This window comes from Rhineura floridana, chromosome 15 (genome assembly GCF_030035675.1).
Source record: "Rhineura floridana isolate rRhiFlo1 chromosome 15, rRhiFlo1.hap2, whole genome shotgun sequence".
NCBI lineage: Eukaryota > Metazoa > Chordata > Lepidosauria > Squamata > Rhineuridae > Rhineura > Rhineura floridana.
Window position 1 is genome coordinate 33,568,636 of NC_084494.1, and position 19,840 is coordinate 33,588,475.

Genomic DNA, 19,840 nt, shown 5'->3' on the forward strand with positions numbered 1-19,840 from the left:
TACAGTCCCTGCTGTTATGCATAACCTGCTTATCATGATTTTGTATTTATTTAGAAAATGTGTGCCTCACCTTTTCACTTAAGGGTGCCCAAGACAGTTAACAATATAAATACAAAAAGCAATCCATGACATTAAAGTGGATGGGTATTTTGCTTGTGGGATAATGATACTGACCACCTTAAAGAGCGGTTATAGGAATTACTGAGACAATGTATGTGTAATGCTTTGAATACTGAAAAAGTACTACATAAATGCTAATAGTTGTTAATATACAGGATATTTCTATGCTTCTTGTTAATATACAGAATAATTCTATGCTTGTTTTTTCAGAAGCAAATCCCAATGACCAGTGGGGCTTACTTTCCAGGAAAGTGTGCATAGTATTGTAGTGCAATCCTATACATGTCTACTAGAACAGAAGTAAGCCTTATTAACCTGAGTGGGATTTAACTCCCTGGTAAATATGCATAGGATTGCAGTGTTAAGAGTTTAATAGAAGGAATGTAGAAAATCTGTTTCTGTAGCATTTTTTTAACCTGTTACGGTCTACTTCAGGCACTTTGGTAGGGGCAGGATAGAAACTGAAATAAAACAAAACTAAAAACTGGGCTCAGTATTGTGTTCTGTATTCTTCTTGTTAGAGTGCACATTTTTTTTATATTTCCTTTCCCTTAAGGCATATGAGGCAGAGCATTTACAACCTCAGAAACTGTCCTTCAAGGCATCAGGGGATGGAGATACTCCTCCTGAAACCAAAAGGCCTTCGGAAGATGTAGCGGTAGCACCTCTTGTAATGCCTGTTTCGGTACCTGTAACGGCTACAAACCTTCAGCGAGAGAGCAAAGTGGGTGGTGATTTGTGGTGTTAACTTCAGCTTCTACAAAGACATGTTAATTGTTTAGGATCGAATTGATATTTAGCACAGCAGTGTGTGTAATAATCTACCCTGTGCAGGATGACAGGAAAGGAATCTTTGTTGCCGCAAACCTGGTCTTGATCAATGAGATTCAAAATACTTTATTTCAAAGATAGCCAAAATAATTAGAAATACTCTTCAGTGTTTATGAAGGGATGTATGGACTTAAGTGACTCTTCAGGGCGGTGATGGGAGTGCTGTGGCCATCTAGAAGTTGCTGGACTATAACTTGCATCATCCCTGACCGTTGGTGGCTGTGGCTCATGGGAGTTGGTGCCTTCTAGATGATGTTGGACTCTATAAGTTCCCCATTCCTGCTTCAGGAACATGGTCTGTGACATTTCATAGCTTGGGACAGCAGCACGGGCATCTTTCTTTGAGCATGTCTGGAAGAAACATTGACTTAATAGCCATTTTCTTCTAATATTTGTTCCATTTTTATGTCATCCTTCTTCCATGATGAAATTCAAGATGCCATACACAAGAGTTCCTTGGCATTTTTGGACTCAGTTGTTGTACCCATGTGTTTTCAGATCATAGCCCTGGAACTATTTACTTAGCATTTACTCAGTGCTTTTAGAGTATTTAAAGCTCTTTACTAACATTATCTTGTTAAAATGACAAAGAGCCTTGTGGCACCTTAAAGACTTAACACATTTATTATGGCATAAGAATTCATGGACTATCATGTGCTTCATCGGATATATGAACTGTTTCATATACATAAGGCTTGAGAGGAGAATTATAAACAGTGAGGTCACAATGAAATGCAGAAAAGTATAGGCAGTATTACATTATTCAGTGGCCATTCACCAAAAATAAATGATGTTGGTAACACAAACATCCTGACATTGATAAGCCAATTGAAACATGTTGTGTGCTTTAAAAAAAATAAAATCCTTTGTCCTAATTCATGATGCAGGATACTTCATGCATCTGATGCAGTGGACTTTACTTCACAAAAGCTTATGCTATAATACGTGTGTTAACCCTTTATGTGCCACAAGACTCTGCTATTACTGCTGCATGACTTGGAAATTGTATTGTTAAAAATCCTTTAAGCAACCTGTAAGGTAGGTCAGTATTATCATCCCTATAATGCAGATTGGGGGGGGGGGAGGGGGGTTGAGGCTGAAAGGGCTCCTCCAGACATCCTTTTTATTGCATGTTCATGATGATTTGTACTCATGCTATCAGGATGGTCACATTTCAATACTGTTTGCAGCTGCAAACGTTTTGAGGTGGTCACAATGCTTCATTTCCAGTCAGTGCATATTCTGTAACTTTTTGCTGAAATCCCATTAACTTTTTTTGCCGCCAGTGTTTGGTTTTATTTTTGTCCCACTTCTGTTACGCTGTAGCACCTCCAGACAGCAATAATATGGTAGCACTGGGGAAGCATCATGAAACAAATTAAAGCAGATCAAATCCATCACTTAATGCCTTATTATTGTGTCAAGAAAATGTTGCAGAATACACCCACAATAAAATACCAGTCTGGAGGGGCCCAGAGAATGACTTGCCTAAGGCCATTTTGTGAGGTCATGATAAAGGTACTGGCATCCTGTAGCTCAGTCGCTTAGCCACTATGCTACCTCAGAACTCTGGGAGTGGGGATTTCTCAGTTTTCAGTATCAGTCCCATAATTGCACCAATTGCATACTCAGTAGGTAAGGGGAAAAGAATTGCTGCTGTAGCTGTTGTAGTGTTCAAGAAAATGTACTCAAAAGTTTGCCTGGCAACAGCAGAGGCTGAAAATGCCATCCATTTGGCTGACATGATTATGACATCACTGGTCTGTTCCTCCAGACTGCTTATCCATCTACATTTGTTGAGCTGGGTTTTCTCTTCTCTCTCTTGTCTCTGATGTTATCTGGCAGATCCCAAAATCCTGTCAGGCTTTTAAAAGTGAGGAAAGTGCAGTCTTTAGGTGGATGGACGATGCATGCGATCTCTGTTCCTCCAGCTAGCGTTGCTAGACTTTCACTGTGTCTCTCCCGCCTTAATTGATGAATTTGCTGCCAGGGCACAAAAAACTTGCCTTGGCAGCACAGGCCTTTTGAGGGTGAGAACGTGTCAGTCTTTATTGGCGTGCTATTTGTGTTTTGTTTGTGTTTTGGCTGTTTGTTTCTCCTGCTGCTGGCACCACCGCCATGTAGGGCAGGCAGGCAAGCGTGCTGCGGCCAGCACTGCCAGGTGATTCTGCCTGCTGCTTCCTTTGCCACTAGTGTGTGCTCTTTTACCTCTTCCTCTCCTTTCAGCCCAATTGGAAGGAGAAGAGAAGGTGGAGAAGCGTGGTGGTGGGAAAGGAAGAGATGAGGCAAGGTAGCCACTTGGAGGTTGGGGAGCTTCCCTGCCTGTAGATGAGAGGCCATTCCCTCAGTCTCCAGGCCATGCCTGGTGGTTTGGTAAGGCTGTCACCAACAACTGCAATATGCCCACACATAAAGAGCAGCGATTCCAGGGAAGGTGGTACCTTCTATTTGAAAGTGTGTGTATATGAGAGGGGTAAATTACTATCTTGGAATATAGGAAGTTTTATACAGAGTCAGGCCATTGCTCCATGTAGCTCAGCATTGTCTACACTGACTGGCAGCAGCTCTCCAGGGTTTCATACTGGGGTGCCTCCTGGTCCTACCTGGAGATGCCAGGGGGACCTTTTGCATGCAGAGCAGGTGTTCTACCATTGAGTTACAGACCTTCCCCTTAATTCAAGTAGCACTTGCCTGTTTTGTACCTCTTTTGTGCATAATTGAAGTGACTTGAGATGAGGAATGCTGCCCTCCTTGCCAAGATTGAACCAGCAAATGAAAGGAGCTTTAGTCCTCTCACCACCCCCTCTACCCCCTTTTTAGAGACTGTGCTTCCCCTGATCCTGTATCTGCAATAAGAGACTGTCCAGACCCCAAAGACATCAGACTACACACTTTACATGGCTTCTCCTTTCACTCATATTCAAAAATCCTCCTGCAATTGTCTCATCCACAAAAAGGATTTTCTACCCATTTGAAGACTGCAACCTTCTTGCTTTCAAAGGGCTGACAGGATATTAGACATTGCCAGGTGACACAAAAACTATAAATACCGTAATGGTAGGAATGAGTGTGAAAACCAGTTCAGTAGCTAAAAACTCATAAGCAGTGACTGGAGAAACAGGACAGTGACATCATAATCCTGTCAGCCAATAGGGGGCATTTTCAGTCTGTCTTCAGCATTGCAGTTTTCAGCCTTCTTAGAAGTACTTTTTAAAGAAAACTATAACAGCTATAGCAATGGGGTTTTTCCCTTATAACTATTGACTAAGTAACTGTAGACACACACTGAAATCTGAAATTTAGGAGAAATCCCCACTGTGGTGGTGGGAAGGAGGTGGAGCTACATGATGATCCAAACACTCTTGACAAACAAAAAAATCCCAGGATACTTTGGGGGACATTTTGATGGCATTATAAAACCTGATAGAAGTCTGTAATATAAATAGGTCCTCCTGTGCCATACTTTATTTGGTAGGGTAAACTCAACTGGGTATTCTCAGTTGGAAATTATGGTGGGTCACAGGAGAAGTTGGTCTGTTAGGTACATTAGGCTTCTTGTGTGGAACTCCTAGTGCTGCACACTTAAGGATCCAGCAATGTGCAGGTCATGTTATTTTTTTCCAAGTAGTAGTTTAAAATCCCATGAGTTGTATCTGTCGTCTTAGGCTGAGGAGAAGGAAAGCCAGGATGATAAAGATTTCCAAGAAGGCATGCCACCAAAGAAGAGGAAGAGGCGAACCCGTCCGAAATCTCTTTTCATCCCACCTCCTCCACTGGTCTTCAGTGAAATACAGCCTGGCACTGGAGGGTGCTATCAGAGTAACCTTCGTTCGCCTGTCTTCCTCATGGACCACCTCCTCCAAGGCTTAGTACAGTGCTCCCCTTACACACCACCTCCAATGCTCAGTCCCATTCGTGAAGGGTCAGGGCTATATTTCAACGCACTCTGCTCTTCTGCAAACACTTCTTCCACCAAGGTGTACACCTCTGTTCTAGGTAATTAAAACCACTTCTCTTTTTAACACTGTGATTATATGAAGCAGTATGGCCTAAAGCTGTCTGCTGACTGGCAGCAGCTCTCCACAGTCTTCATTGTGTTTGTAATTTTTGTTTTAGATGGAATGGATGGAGCCCTTTTGTTCTCTCTTGTGAAAGATACCACCAAAATCAGCATAGAACCGTAAGTGAGGGGATGTTAATGTTGGTAAAATACAGTGATGCCTTGTACTACTTTCCTTTTCATCGATCGGTTGCTAGGCATATGTAGGAGGGTTGTAATTCTCCACAAGGTTCTCTACCCACACCATCCCTGCTTGGCCATTTCACATCTCATTTGCTTCAGTAAAAAAAACACCCTACAATCCCTGCATTGGAACCTGCTTTCTGCATCACTCATAGCTTGGTTAGGTGATTACCATCTGCTTGCATTACATTTTGCTTTTTTTACATTTTGACTGTGAAAAGCAATTATAGTGTTACAGGATGGAGAAAGTTATCCTTATGTCGTTAAAGAAATCAGCACTCTAGTTATCTCTTGTTCTGTTATTTAAAAAATCAGTATCCTAAGGAGAACATTCACAAGAGGAACTTCTAGCAGAAACTGAACAGAAATAAAGTCACACAGCCAGTAAAACTTATATTAGAAGTGAGACATTTGCCAAAAGAAGCAGTCCGTGTAAGCAGATACATTTCTAGGAAACTCCTAAGTACAGGGATCCCTCATAGAAGCCATCTAGAAAATCTTAAAATGTGAATTTTGGATTAGAATAATGAAATGCTAGTTCAGGTTGTTTTCTATTATAGGCACTAATTCATAATAATAGTGTGTAGCCTTCATATCAATTTTAGATATAGGAACGTTTTGTCATTGTTTAAATTTAAGCAGCCCCTTGAAATTGTAGTGCTGTCAGTCTTCTCTGTAGTAGTTCTATGCAACTTCATCTATGACAAAACAAGTGTTTCATCAATTGAAGTATCATAACACTCAGACTCTCAGTTCTTTCTTTATAATTAAATAGACAGAATGGTAAGAATATTGTCAGTATCTTTGACATAATTAGAATCAGAATTGATTGAAACCAGGATATTTACTGTTGTCTTTAAACATTACCTCTCCTCCCTGTTAAACTAAGCAAACTTGAAATGTATGTACATTTAAAGTATCTTGTTCTTTAAAAAAAATAGCCATAGGGAGGAGGTGATCAGACTTGAGGTGGCAACATTCAGGGAGGGGTGAGATAACCCTCTCCCCTGTTCCACAATCTTGGTGGAACATCCTCCGTTCCAGGAAATCTGCTATTGGTTCTAATAGTAGCTTTCTTCCTGGGGCAAACAGCAGCTTTGGGGTGGGGGGAATTTTCATCAGGATCATGGCACGGGGAAAGATTTAACCATCCCTGTATTTTATGGTCCGAATTCCAATCAAGTCCAACCTCTGCTGTTTTTCTAAGGTATGTGTGCATGCACAGACTTGACGTCTTGTCTAGTTGGTCCTCAGTGAAATACAAAATGAGGATAATTATTTTCTTTGTATTTTTAGGCTTAACATTCTTGTAGGAGGTTAAGCGTTTTGCATTACTGAATGGTTCTGTAGCATTATTTGGCCAGATAATGGCAGATGTGCGCCAAAGTGCAGACATCTTTTTGCTGTCCCTGCGTGTCATTGGGTTAGTTCTCTATAATGGCAGACTTGTAAATAATCTTTCTTTCTAGCTTTGTGTTTATTTGATGTCCCACGTTGTCATGTTCTGTGAACTTCTTAAAATTCCATTCCTTTATCTGAAATGTTTTAGGGAGGAGTATTCTTAGCCTTTGAGAGATACAGTTAATTGCAGGTCTAAGTGCAAAGAGGTAATTCTGTTAAGATTGGCTAGGGTTTCCCTTGGTTAAGTGCTTTGCAGTAAACGTGACAGGAATGAGATGTAGGTTTTGAATAAAACTGGGGTAGAATAACTTCTGAACATTGAGCTTCTTTCTGATGAAAGGTGGTCAGAATCGCCTTGCAGCCATGAAACAAAAAATCCCAATAACCCCCACCCTAGACATCCAAATTGTACGGGTTTAGCTAGAAGCTTCTCAAATACAAGTCTTGAGCAAATAAAAATACTTTAAACCATTCCTTGTAACTTCTTAGGCTGTTTTTTATCCATACAGTGTTTCTCTATTCTGGAAGGTATCCTTTAGTATGCCTGCCTCTTCATATGTGCAGAAAGCGAGATTAACAGAAACCCTAATAATTAATTATGTAAAAGACTATGAATTTCAGCCTTTGCATCATAACTCCTTCTCTTTACCTTTGTCTTAAAGAGTATCCTGATGTTCTTTAGGTCCTTTTAGCAGGCTCATTTGGTTGAATATAGAGCTAGTCTTCTATTTATTATTATTTATTGTTCATCGTTTTTCACCAGTTCATAATTCGTATGGTCATTCTAGGCCAGGATACAATGGAAACCTTCCAAACTAGTCCTCCAAATGTTGGAATCTCACTGAAGGTCCCCTTTGCTACTTCATAGTAAGGTTACTGGTTAATCTGTCCCCATCCTCTCTGGTGGTTGGTTTTGTCACTGCATTCACTGCAAAATGTTGTATAGAATGTGGTCATGACAAGATTCCTCTCAGAGGGCCTTGGGTGGTGTTGGATGAGGTTAATGTATAAGCTGATAGCACAGAAACAGTAAGGCTGTAGCAGGAAAGACTTTGTTAGAAACAGCAGCAGGTTTTGGATTAAAGGCTGAGAAGGTAGCTGTGTTGATCAGAAGGCTCTTTCTGGCACAGAGGAAGGGAACAAAGAAAGGCCCATCAGTAGATAAGTTTGAATGCCAAATAGTTTGCCCTGCTGGAGAACTGTTAACAAGATTGGGTTAACATGCCGTGGGTTAAACGTGTGACAGGATTAGTCTCTTGATTCGACAAAATGAGTTTTGTGTAGGTCTTGCTGGAGCAAGTGGAGAAAAGGCAGGTTCCCACTACCTGGCATCAGAGGCATTGGGCTAAATGATAACTGGATTCACCTCCTTTAGCATCCTACATTTTTAAAAAGGTGGGAAATCTTTAGAAACCGCTGTTCTCTCTCCTTATTTCTTCCCTTGCACTTTTAATTTCTGCAAATTTATCTCCTCTATTCCCCTCCAGTCCTTGCGCCACTTGCTGGCTGCTCTGGATTCCCACTGACATAAACATTGGCTCCCTTCCCTTCTTGAAACCCCTTAGTTTGAACCACTTTCCCCACAAAATCTTTTATTTGCCCAAACCTGATTGTATTTTGTGTTGATGTTGACCAGTTGAGGGTTTACTGACCGTCTCATTCTACTCTTCTGTCATCCCTCTTCTTCACCTTTGCCTTGCCTGTTTATACAGTCTTCTAGACTGTAAGACATCTGGACAGGAACTCTGTCCTTTCTGTCTTTTGTACATCACTTGTTGATATTCAGTTGGTGTTGAGTAACAGTAAAAAATTGTCCTCAGACCCAGCAACCTCTGGAGAAATGCAGATGTGCTTTTATTTCTGTTCTTACCTTGTACCAGTTCATTGTTTCTTTGCCTTTAAGTTTCACAAGAGATTGTGTACTTCTAAGCCTCATGGAGGAGCTACTTATGTGGAAGTAGCAAAACTTGAACACTTTCTCTGTTTTTCTTCTATATTTGGCCTAATTTTAATTTTATCATCACTTGCTTATTTTTTGTTTGGCTTTCCTCATAAGCCTTCTGTAGGTTCACAGGTTCTTTCTCCACCTCTTTACCTCTTCTGTAACTTCAGGCACATTAACATTGGAAGTCGTTTCCAGGCAGAGATACCTGATCTTCAAGACAGATCATCCTTAGAAAATTATGAACATCCAGCCTCACTAGTGTGGAAGCCATGGGGAGATATCACAACCAACAAAGAAACACAGAAAAGAGGTAAGCTGAACGTTTTTCCACCTGAGGCACCCTCCCCAAATTACAACTTGTTTTCCTTTTCTTCTGTACTGTTGCATTTTAATTATTCCTGTGCAGACGTTCATGCTTTTAAAAAATCTCACTTGCAGTAACAGATCTGTTAAAATTGGCCTGCTCCAGTGCAATGCCAGGAGGAGGGACCAACCTAGAACTTGCAGTGCATTGTCTGCATGAAGCCCAAGGAAACATTCTGGTAAGATTCATTAACATTAGACAAGAACATAAGAAAAGCCCTGCTAAGGCCCATCTATAGTCCCACTGTTCTCACAGTGACCAATCAGATGCCTCTGGGAAGCCCATAAGCTGAGCTCAACAGCGCTCTCCCCTCCTGCAGTTTCCAGCAGCTGGCATTCAGAAGCACACTGCCTCCATCAGTGGAGGTAGAACATGGCCGTTGTGACTCGTAGCCATTGACAGCCTTATCTTGTATGAAATTGTCTTATCTTTTTTTAAAGCTATTCAAGTTTGCGGTCATCACTACATCTCGTGGGAGCAAATTCCATAATTTAACTACGTGCTGTGTGACGATATGCTTTCGATTGTCTGTCCTGGATATTTCATCATTCAGCTTCACTGGGCTGATGAGGATCTCAGGCTGTTTGTCGTTTTGTGGGCTTTCATAAGTTGCTGCAGGCTTTCACCAAATAATTAATTTATACTGGAAGGCCCCCATAGCTGAATGGGTAGGATGCATGTTTTGCACGTTAGAAGGTTCTATGCTCAGTGCCTGGCATATCCAGTTAAAAGTTTCAAATAGCAGGAGGTGGGCAAGACTTCTGCCTGAGAGCCTGGAGAGCCAGTGCCTGTCAGAGCAGACATAACTCTAACCTGGACAAATAGCCTGACCTTGTAAAACCAACTTTATATGTTAACAAATATTTACAAGAGTCTACTAAATTGCTTCAAGGGGGAAGATGCAAGCAGGATTTTCTATCTCTTGAGGGCCAGTGTGGTGTAGTGGTTAAGGTGTTGGACTACAACCTGAGAGACCAGGGTTCGAATCCCCACCTAGCCACGAAGCTCATTGGGTGACCTTGGGCCAGTCACTGCCTCTCAGCCCCATGAAAACCTTATTCATAGGGTTTCCAGAAGGCAATACATTTACATTATTTATTTACTAAATGTATGGGGAGGAGCTGTAGCTCAGTTGTATGCACATGTACTTCTGTTCATTTTTTCATTCATTCATGGATTAAAACAGCGGTTCCCAAACTTTTCCCCCCACGGACCGCTTGAAAATTGCAGAGAATGTTGGCGGACCACTTGATAGTTTTTCTGCCTGCTATAACAGTTGTAATGTGCTGTGCTAGATGCTGTATGATTTTTAATTGGATCTTTATTGCTTTTATTTCTTATATATTGCATTTTATTGTAATACAATAAAATACAATATATAAGAAATAAAAGAAGCAATAAAAATACAATTAAAATCAACATGAATATTGAATGCAACGGATGTACCTTCTTCAACCACAAATCAACAGACATGCAGTGGTCCATCTGAATGAAGCTGGCGGATCACAGTTTGAGAACCCCTGGATTAAAAGATAGTCCATTGACAGTCCTAATTTGCTGTAACTGAGGCTGTCTGCCTCTGTGAAACTGTAGATTGGTTTTACATTGATGATATGGCAGGTGCAGCCACTTGATGCCACGTGCATCACACCGCTGTCACACTGCACATCAGCTGTATAATGATGCACAGTCAAACTACAGAATCCATAAAGCAGACTTGCATAAGCATAGGGAGTGGAAGAATGTCAGCATACGATAGCTTGTGCCTCGCTATTCTGCAGTCTCGTAGTAGTGGAAACGGATGCACTCAGGCAACACTGGGAGAGGTAATATTTTCCAAATGTTTGTGTAAAAAAAGTGCTGCCTTCGGCAGTTGCCAGATGTCACCTAATCACCTTTCTAATTGCAATTAATAGGAGTGAGTCTCCTGCCCCCCTCCCCTTCCCCATCTTGTTTCTGCTTGGAGAGAGTTATGACAACCATCTCTAAAACAATTGCAGGAAGCACTGGAGATACTGTTACTCCAAGGACCACAGAAGCCTTCCTGTCATCCTCTTGCTAACTATCATTACTCAGGTAAAAGCAAATTGCCTAAATTGTTTGGGATGTAACCATAAGTATTTAGCAAGTTGCCATTCTGGCCACGTTCACACATCATGGTTTATGGCTCACTATGAATGAGCTCATCATGCCCACTTCACTCTTATCCACTAGAGCTGGAGAAAAACAAACCATAATCCTTTGCTGCAGTCTTTGTGTTCATCTGTGGTCAGGAATGGAAATTAGTCAACCAAATACTATCGGTCTTCATTCACATTGGTTTTTTTTAGTCTGCAAACAATATGTCATTAATGACAATTTTTTAATATTATTTTTGATGTTCACATTGAAATCGAAGTTATGTAAATAGTTATATAAATTACATAACATGTTAAATAGCAGACAATAAGGCAAATAATGTAAAATTTGGCAGGAAACAAACTGCAGCTGAACAGAAACAGTGCTGATTGTGAATGCAGATCACAACAGAAATGCTGCCTTTTTTACATCCATAGTGGGAGAATGTATCTTGAGGAGTCTAAAGCTGCAGTCCTGTTCATACTTAAAGGGAGTAAGACCCACTGTACATAGAAATATACTTACCTTTTAGGAAACATGCATTGGATTGCATTGGAATCCTAAACTCATTTACCTTTGATTTTACTGGAACACTTTCTAAATAAAAATTGGATTGCACTGCATGGCTGCTATCTTCAGCGTACCTATAGGCCAATCCAATGAGATTCAATCAGAAGTCCCACTGTGTTCGGGGGGTTTGCTCCCAGATGCATAGGATTGTAGCCCTGCTTGGCCATGCTTACATTCCAGGGAACATCTGCATTTGAAAGTGCATTTAATGCAATTCTGAACCTTGTAGCTCACAAGCAGAGTACTGTTCCTGATTCCCTTTTGGGAGAGGAGAATTTAAAGACTTGTGTCTAACAAGAAACAAATGCATAGTCATTGTTCAAGATACTGTGCAGAATGGCCCTCCCAACTGGCACTGGCTATTCTTTCCTCACAGTGACGCTTAGCGTGTCCCATAGTGGCATCCAGCGGAAGAAGCAGTCTAGGATGTGGAAATGATAATGCTGACTACTGGGTGCGTTATGCCTTCCAGTGCTAGAAAACAGTTTTCTCTGATCAGTTCACACTGTGGTGGCAAGTTCTAAAAATAGCAGATTTCATTTTCTTGGTGGTAATGGGACCCCAGATTAATATTTTGTGGAAGAAAAAGAAGACATTAATTATTAACAGGTTTTGAACTAACAAATGTTCCAGTAATGATTCTTTCTAAGAAGGAAAATTGAAGATTGTGATCTTAACATTCATTGCAAGAATGCAGCAAGTTTAAATATAGCCACTGATTGGAGGAATACATAAGCTTCAGAGCTTTATGATTGCACAGTTAAGGTTGGAAAAATACCAAAAATGTTGAAACTAACTTCATCAGAATGAGAAAGGGTTGTCAGTTATCATAAATTTATTGAATATTAGGAATTATTGCTGGGGCAAGAAATGCCATCATCCTGTTCACCCTCAACATTTTTTTAATTATGATGTAAAATCAGCTGTATTGATCTTTTTAATGAATTCAAAACAAACCAGAAGTTCTGAAGACTTCCCAAATATATAAACTCATTATCATGCAGGTTTCCCAATGTGGGAAAGTAGGCAAAAGAGGGACAACAAAGATTTTAAATTTGTGAGAGCAACGGTCCATTAAGCAGATCGCCTGTACTAATAATTTGTCTCTTGTTGGAACTCCAGGTTCACATCTGTGGACTCCTACTGAGAAGCAGTTGTTTAAGAAGGCTTTTGGATTGCACAAAAAGGATTTTTACTTCATACAGAAGAAGGTAAGGTCTCTAGTTGGCAGAGGAGCCTCTTTTAGACTTCTTTATCTCACAAAATGGATGTTTTCCTTCCTGCAAAAATGTTTTATTTGAAGGTTACCCAGTAATGTTTTATTTTTTAGTATTCTTTAAGAATCTTTTATTAAATTTCAATTCCATTAATCATTTTTTAAATTGCACAGTTGTTCATTTTATTTTTGCATTTATATCTCACCTTTCTTCCAAGGAGCTCAAGGTGGTATACATGGCTCTCCCCCTTTCCATTTTATCCTCACAACAACCCTGTGAGGTAGGCTAGGCTGAGAGGCAGTGACTGGCCCAAGGTCATCCTATGATCTTCATAGCTGAGTTGGGATTTGAACCTTGGTCTCCCAGATCCGAGTCCAGCACTCTAACTGCTTCACCACACTAGTTATTTCTACTATAGCAGTTTAACATTATGTTGTACAAAGATTGTCCCTGCTCACCAGTTGCCCAAGACTGAATCTAACCTAGATCCACAGGAGCAACAAGAAGAGTGAGAAGAAAACACCAGGAAGACATCCACTGTATATTTGATCTACGGTAGTTACTCCTTGTATGTTCACTTTGAAATTTTCTTCTTTTTCCCTCCTGCTTTAATAGATACAAACTAAGACTGTTTCCCAGTGTGTTGAGTACTACTATAGCTGGAAAAAAATATTAAAATTTGATTGCAGTCGAGCACAAGCAATAGAAAAGCGGCCCAAGAGAGAGCAGGATGAGATAGAAATGGATGAAGAAAAGGTAGAGAAGAGATTGCTGGGGATCTGGCAGAGGTTTAGTTGTCTGATTTTAAAGGTCTGCCCTTTACCTTTCCCTCCTTAGGAAAGATAACATTCATGCAGCAAATTCTCCTGGGAACGATGACTTTTCCTTACCGGTTTTCTCATGCATCTGTTGAAACAGATGCTTGTCACCGAAAGCACTTGCAGCAATAAATGTATTAGTCTTTAAGATGTCCCAGGACTCTGTTGTTTTTACTACAAAAGACTAATGTGTCTGACTCTTTTTCAGAGGAAACATGAGTACTGCAGTTTCCACAGGTGTAAATACCCTCAATCTTACCCTTGTGTTTGTTTTTTTTAAGGGTGGGATTTTTATGTGGGCAGTGATGTATGGGGCAGGTGAACCTATCGCAGCTCAGCATACAATCACTCTAACCTTTGCAGTGGTGCTGTTTTATCACCCTGTGTTTCTTTTATCAGACTTTTGATTAGTGCTATAAATTCTTGTTAGGCTATAATTTTTTAAAAAAGTAAAATACCTTCTAAGTGGAAGTGTTATACCACTATAAAGCTAATTTTAAAATAATGGGGAAAAAACACTTTTCTGGTCCATTGTAGCAAGGTGTTTAATGAGAGGTGGGCCATGAAGTGTTTTATTTCTAATTACTTGTCTATTTGTGTGGCGTTATAGCAAGTAACACAGTTAGAGATGGGTGAGAATTCCGCCAGAATCAAACTTGGGACTGGATTTTTTAAAAATCCGCATGCCAGCAAAGAGAGCAAGACTGATCATGAATGCTTCAGATTTCTGCTTTTCCCAACAATGGATTTTTTTTAAAAAAAATCCATAGAATATTGTTGTCTTCCTTATTTAAAGTGTTAATGCTACAGGGATTAACAGGGAATCCCAGAGTGTCTCATTTACATTAAGGAGTTGCTCTAGGGTTCCCTTTTAATTAATTAATTAATTAAATTTAATTTAATTTATATACCGCCCTAAGCCCGAAGGCTCTCTGGGCGGTGTACATAAAAGATAAAACAAGCGCAGTGTAAAAATACAATAAATACAATAAATCAAAAACCAAAAACACACAAACAAACAAGAACCAAACAACGTCTAGTATTAATCCTCTAAATGCTGTATTTCCACTAGGCCTGTTGCTTTAGAGGGGAGGCTAGGTGAGGGCTGCAAGCCGCAGAGCTTGGAAAAGTTACTTTTTTGAACTACAACTCCCATCAGCCCAATCCAGTGGCCATGCTGGCTGGGGCTGATGGGAGTTGTAGTTCAAAAAAAGTAACTTTTCCAAGCTCTGTCAAGCGTTACTGGCAGCTATGGTAACATGGTGTATAAAGCTAGCCGCTGCCTGGCCCAGCAGGAGAGCAAAGGATGGAAGGAGGGAGGGATGGAGGAGGAAGTTGAAAAGCCAGGCAAGGCAAGTCTAGGGAAAAGAGCTGCAGCCCAGGAGTAACAAGGAAGCCGCTCCTGCTACCAGGTGCTCTGGTGGCAGGGTGCCTGGGAAGCCACAGCTTGCAGTCAGGTAAGGAAAGAGCAGGCAGACATGGCATGGAGCGCTTAAGGAGAAGCTGCCGCGGCTGCCCGATAGCCAAAAAGGCCACGGAACCCGGGGCAATTCCCCAGCCAAGGAAGGAGGGTAAGTCGGGGAGAAGGGTGGGGAAGTCTGAGAACAAAAACCAAAAGAGATGCGTAGATCTATACAATGCCTATTTCTGGTTTCTGTTAGAGCCCCTTCATATTGAACTGGGAAAAACCAGAAGTCTGCAAAAACAAAGCAAGTCAGGATGGGATTGCATTTTGGTTCAATGGAATGCAAGCAGATCGGGCCCAGCTAGCAGATCCCAACCCTCCACACTATTTTTAAAAAATGGAAAAATAGAATACCTTTCCAGCCACCTTAACCGCCTTGCTAAAATGGCAATGGCCGGAAAGGGTTTGTTTGAAACATTTTTTTTTAAATTGGCATTCTTACTAATTCATAATTTCTGACTCAAACATTTATAGCCTGATGTTCAGATGGTAAAGTTCCCAGAGCAGGTTACAAATCAATAAAATCAACACAGTTGGTGCTCTTGGGCTTACAACCTAAAAGGGCAGGATGCGAAAGGAAAAGGGGATGGGGGAGGAAGAAGAAAACAAGCAAACTTGGGCACCAAAATTCTTAGTATTACAAGATTCTTATTATGAACAGCTTGGATGGAAATATGTTGCTTATAGTTCAAAAGCAGGCCTTGGCAGCACCTGAGAATAGTTTGGTGACCCCTCTTTCCTGCAGTTGGAACTTGTTGGCCCTCCAGAGTGGGACTGTAGCCTTCTGGGGCCTAGCTAGGAACAGCCGGCTTCTTGTATTAATCTGTTTTATATTTGTTTAATGTTTTAGCTGCCCTGTTTCATTGTTATTGATATGTTTTTACTTAACACGTTTCTCTTTTATTTTACATGAAAAACAATTTATAATACATTAATCATATTCAGAATCAAAACTATATATATAATTATGTCCCTTTAATTTTGTCCACATGTATTTATATTAAATCTATAGTAAATCACTTTAAATAAATGTTTAAACCTTTATAAAAACTATAAATATATAATTTATATTATCAGTAGCAAAAAGTTGTCATATAATTTCAGATTAAACTTTTGCTTCGTATAACTGACAAAGGGGATTCATGTCTTTTCAAATTGTTCTTTTTTCTGTCTTTAACTATGTTTTGCTGTCTTTGCAACATAGTACACCTGGTCAAACCATTCTTTTTCAGGACAAATCTTAGCAGATCACCAGTTTGCAGCTAGCAACATTTTGACTGCTCTTAGTAAATTTCCAGCTAAAGGAATATGACTTGGTTGAACCTCATTTCTCAAATATCCCAACAATGCTTGCATGGGGTTTAATGTTACAGAATAACCTTTCATATTGTCTATAAATTCAGTATTTTTCCCAATAAGAGCTTCTTCTATATCACATCACCACTGTACATGCATTATAATCAGCATCATTTCTTTTACATTTGCAACATCTAACCACAAGATTAGATTTCCACTAAACTCTTCAGGTATCAGCAGTAAAGCATCTTATTTTTCCGTTATATTTATTGACAGGGATATAGGTAAGTTAGTACTATATATACATGTTTCCAAGTCTCTTCTTTAATCTCTGCTTAAAGTATCCTTTGCCTTCTTGCTTTAAATTCATTACCTTTGCCATCTTATTTGGAAAGCAGTATCTGTTATTTTTGACATTAATTTTGAAACTACTTCCTTGACATGTAAGTTTTCAAATACTGTTAGGTCCATATTGATATTTCTTTCCCTATGATGTTTAATCGTATAACTTCTAATTTGGAAATATAAACACCCTAAAGGTAAATTAGAATTCATTTTATTTTTTATTTCAGTTTCTTATTTTTCTGCCCTGCCATGGGTTTGCTTTGTGAAGGAGGAAAAGAAATTTAAAATAAATAGCACCTTAACACTGTTTCATTTAAGTGGTATTTCACTAGTATATATTTTTTTAAAGTGTTGCTGAAAAAGCCTTTTAGCACTAATTAAAATGGCAGTCATTTCAAAGGTTGATAGCGAATGTGCACTGAGCTTCAAATGGCTGCTCAGTTGAACTGGACCTTCTTCCTCACCCACAGCACTCAACAGCTAATCATGTCTACTTTTACTGTTAGTCTAGCTTGCTTTGAGGTGGGGATTGGAGAGTATATTTATTGCATCTGAATTTTCTGCATCTCCTGAACATTGCACTCTTTCAAAGTTGTTTCAAATTCAACAGCGTCCCAAAATATCAAGATTTTTAACTACATCTACAAGTTGTGAATTTATCTTGGAATTATTTCTTAGCTTTGCCAAAAATATAATCGTGGTGTGAAAGGAAAATAGTTTTTGTTTAAAACACAAATATTTCATGACTTACAGATTGCGTGCAGCCCAAAGAAAAGGCATTGCCACCTGCCTAAACAGGAGAATAAGTTGAAAGCAAGGAATTACAAAAAGGCAGCACAGAGCACCTTCAGTCCAACCGGCAGCCAGAAGGAAACTCTAGATAGGCCTAGAAGCACAGGCAGTCAGGGTGTGTTCCCATGTAAAGAATGTACAAGGTAGCATTTTATTCATCATTTTGGTTTCTTGTGCCATTTTTAAAGGTCTAGTTCATGCTTAACCAAAATTTTCTCTCCTTTTCTCTCTCTTCCCATCCTTTTTTCTTACTAATAAATACATTTTGGATTTGCTTGCTATGACAGTTTGGGAAGGGGCCATAGTTCATGTTGAGTGCCACCCTTTACATCCATCAGAAAGAGGGGGGGGGGAACCACGCTTTGAAAGCTTTGGCAGGGGAGAGATTGTATTTTTATTACCCAAATTGGGATTATGTACATGTCACTCTCACATTGCTATAGCACCTTGCTCAGAGTGCTGAAAAACCCTGGCCTTTCTTTCCCATCTACATCTAGAGTGTTTGACAAGATAAAGAGCCGGAATGCTCACATGAAGCGCCATCGCCTGCAGGAGCAGATGGAACCGATGATAAAGATTAAGTGGCCCATAAAGCATCTGAAAAATGAGTCAAAGAAGGAAGAAGAAAGGAACTCGGACACTGATTTCCTCCAGTGGTAACTGGGAAGGCACAGTTTCAGGGTGAGAATGCTGGTTAGCTAGTCTGTGCCAGGGAAACTGATCAGGATGTTGTTGGGTTTTTGTTTTAACGTTGCAGCACCTGTTCATTTGCTTGAGCAGGGTTGGAATTAAGTTCATATACTGTACACAGTCTCTTTCGGTTTACTGGGAACATAGGAACTGAAAAACACTTAATTTTTAATAGAAATATACATAAATAAATTGACTTTTTCCAGTTTGGACTTGCCTGAATTAGAAAAAGAAATGCTCCAGTGTACCTTCAAAGGGTCATCCAGTCATGGCTTTTTGAGGGCAGAACTTGATTATATGGATGGCACATGGCTGCCATCCAAAACAGAATGACATACCTGTGCCTACTTCTCCTCTGACCTGCTATAATGTGTGTGAGTGAAACTCAGCATGTGATTTGACATCATGCTGTGGGTTTTCTTCATCACCTGCAGAGATAATCAGTGACGGAGAATGGGGCCATGGAAATTCTGGGTGATGACATCACATCATATGATGTGTTTCATGAGACATTACAGAGGATGGGGAAGAACAAATCAGGGATTCCACTTTTGGTGGCAGCTCTGTCCTCCATTCCAACTAGTGAAAGGCAGTGTGTGTTAAGTGTTGACATAAAGCACCAGTACAACATTGTTGGCTGGGGTCATGATTATGGCATTCAGTAGCTCATGCTTAAATTTATCATAGAAAAGGGTGTGTGTGAGTTAATTGAGTCTATTAAATTCCAGTTGCAAGGATCCTATATAGCTGCCAATAACTGTAAAATAGCTTTTGCTCAGTTACAGGGATGCTTGTTCATGCTTTTGTTCAACTACAGAATGAAAGCCCTCGTGCTTCTGCTGAAATGTTGTGTAACCCTCATTCTTTTCCTCCATCTCTTCCAGGGTTGTTATTTTTTTTTTTGGAGGACGGATGAAGTAGGCCAATCAATGAGAAATCACCATTGTATTTAGTATCTTTTTTGTGATAGATGTTCACACAACTGCTTTTTGATTCACGCTGTAGTACCACATTAATCTGCGTTAATGTTATTTTGTATGCACTCAGTGTTGCTTAATTAAATTGAGTTCCACAACCAAAGTTGTAACATCTTCCTAGATTCTTAAATCAGAGGATAAAAGAGAACATCCAAACATATATGTGGAGAGGAGAGAACAGTGGATTGGTGTCATATTATCATAGCCACTGGTGGACTCAAGCCACTGGCCTTCTAGGAGCAGTGCTGGAGGCCTGTTTTCTTGACGACTCCAGCTCTACAGGCTTTATTGGGCCCAAGTAACTTGAATGGTGCTCTGCCTCACTCAACTGTGGGAAAACCAATTGGATTAGGGTTTCTGTGTATAGTTCCCTTCTGTCAGTAATCGTATGTTCAAGGAAGTACTTGCTGCATCAAGCCCAGAGCCTCCGTGTTGCGCTTGTATCTCATTCTGCCTCTTTCTATTGTGTTTCTCCGACCCTACAAACGTCACCTACTTTCCCAGCCCCACTACTTGCTCCTCTCTCCACAACTGCCTGCTGGAAATTGTTCTTGGCTTGACGCCTCTCTTGCCAGTAATTTAGCCCTTCCCTCTACCAGCCCCTGTGAGGGAAGGCACAGAGCCCCTCCAGCAAGCAACACAGTACTG

At 40.2% G+C, this 19,840-nt stretch overlaps 1 protein-coding gene across 17 annotated transcripts in view; it reads left to right on the forward strand.

Annotated features, from left to right (window-relative positions):
* ZNF541 (zinc finger protein 541) overlaps window positions 1–19,304 on the forward strand; it is a 41,197-nt gene extending 21,893 nt beyond the window's left edge. For 13 of the 17 annotated variants that reach the window (XM_061596338.1, XM_061596342.1, XM_061596333.1 and 10 more), the window contains 11 exons: window positions 677–844; window positions 4,617–4,947; window positions 5,068–5,131; window positions 8,708–8,850; window positions 8,979–9,082; window positions 10,905–10,980; window positions 12,715–12,803; window positions 13,425–13,565; window positions 17,487–17,668; window positions 18,023–18,206; window positions 19,100–19,304. In XM_061596338.1, coding sequence (XP_061452322.1) covers window positions 677–844; window positions 4,617–4,947; window positions 5,068–5,131; window positions 8,708–8,850; window positions 8,979–9,082; window positions 10,905–10,980; window positions 12,715–12,803; window positions 13,425–13,565; window positions 17,487–17,668; window positions 18,023–18,185 — 1,461 coding nt within the window. In that variant the 3' untranslated portion in view covers window positions 18,186–18,206; window positions 19,100–19,304. Of the gene's footprint in view, window positions 1–676; window positions 845–4,616; window positions 4,948–5,067; window positions 5,132–8,707; window positions 8,851–8,978; window positions 9,083–10,904; window positions 10,981–12,714; window positions 12,804–13,424; window positions 13,566–13,646; window positions 14,029–17,486; window positions 17,669–18,022; window positions 18,207–19,099 lie in introns of those variants that run through there. The other 4 variants (XM_061596345.1, XM_061596349.1, XM_061596344.1 and 1 more) reach the window with 3 other exon arrangements.
* The last annotated feature ends 536 nt before the right edge of the window (window positions 19,305–19,840 follow it).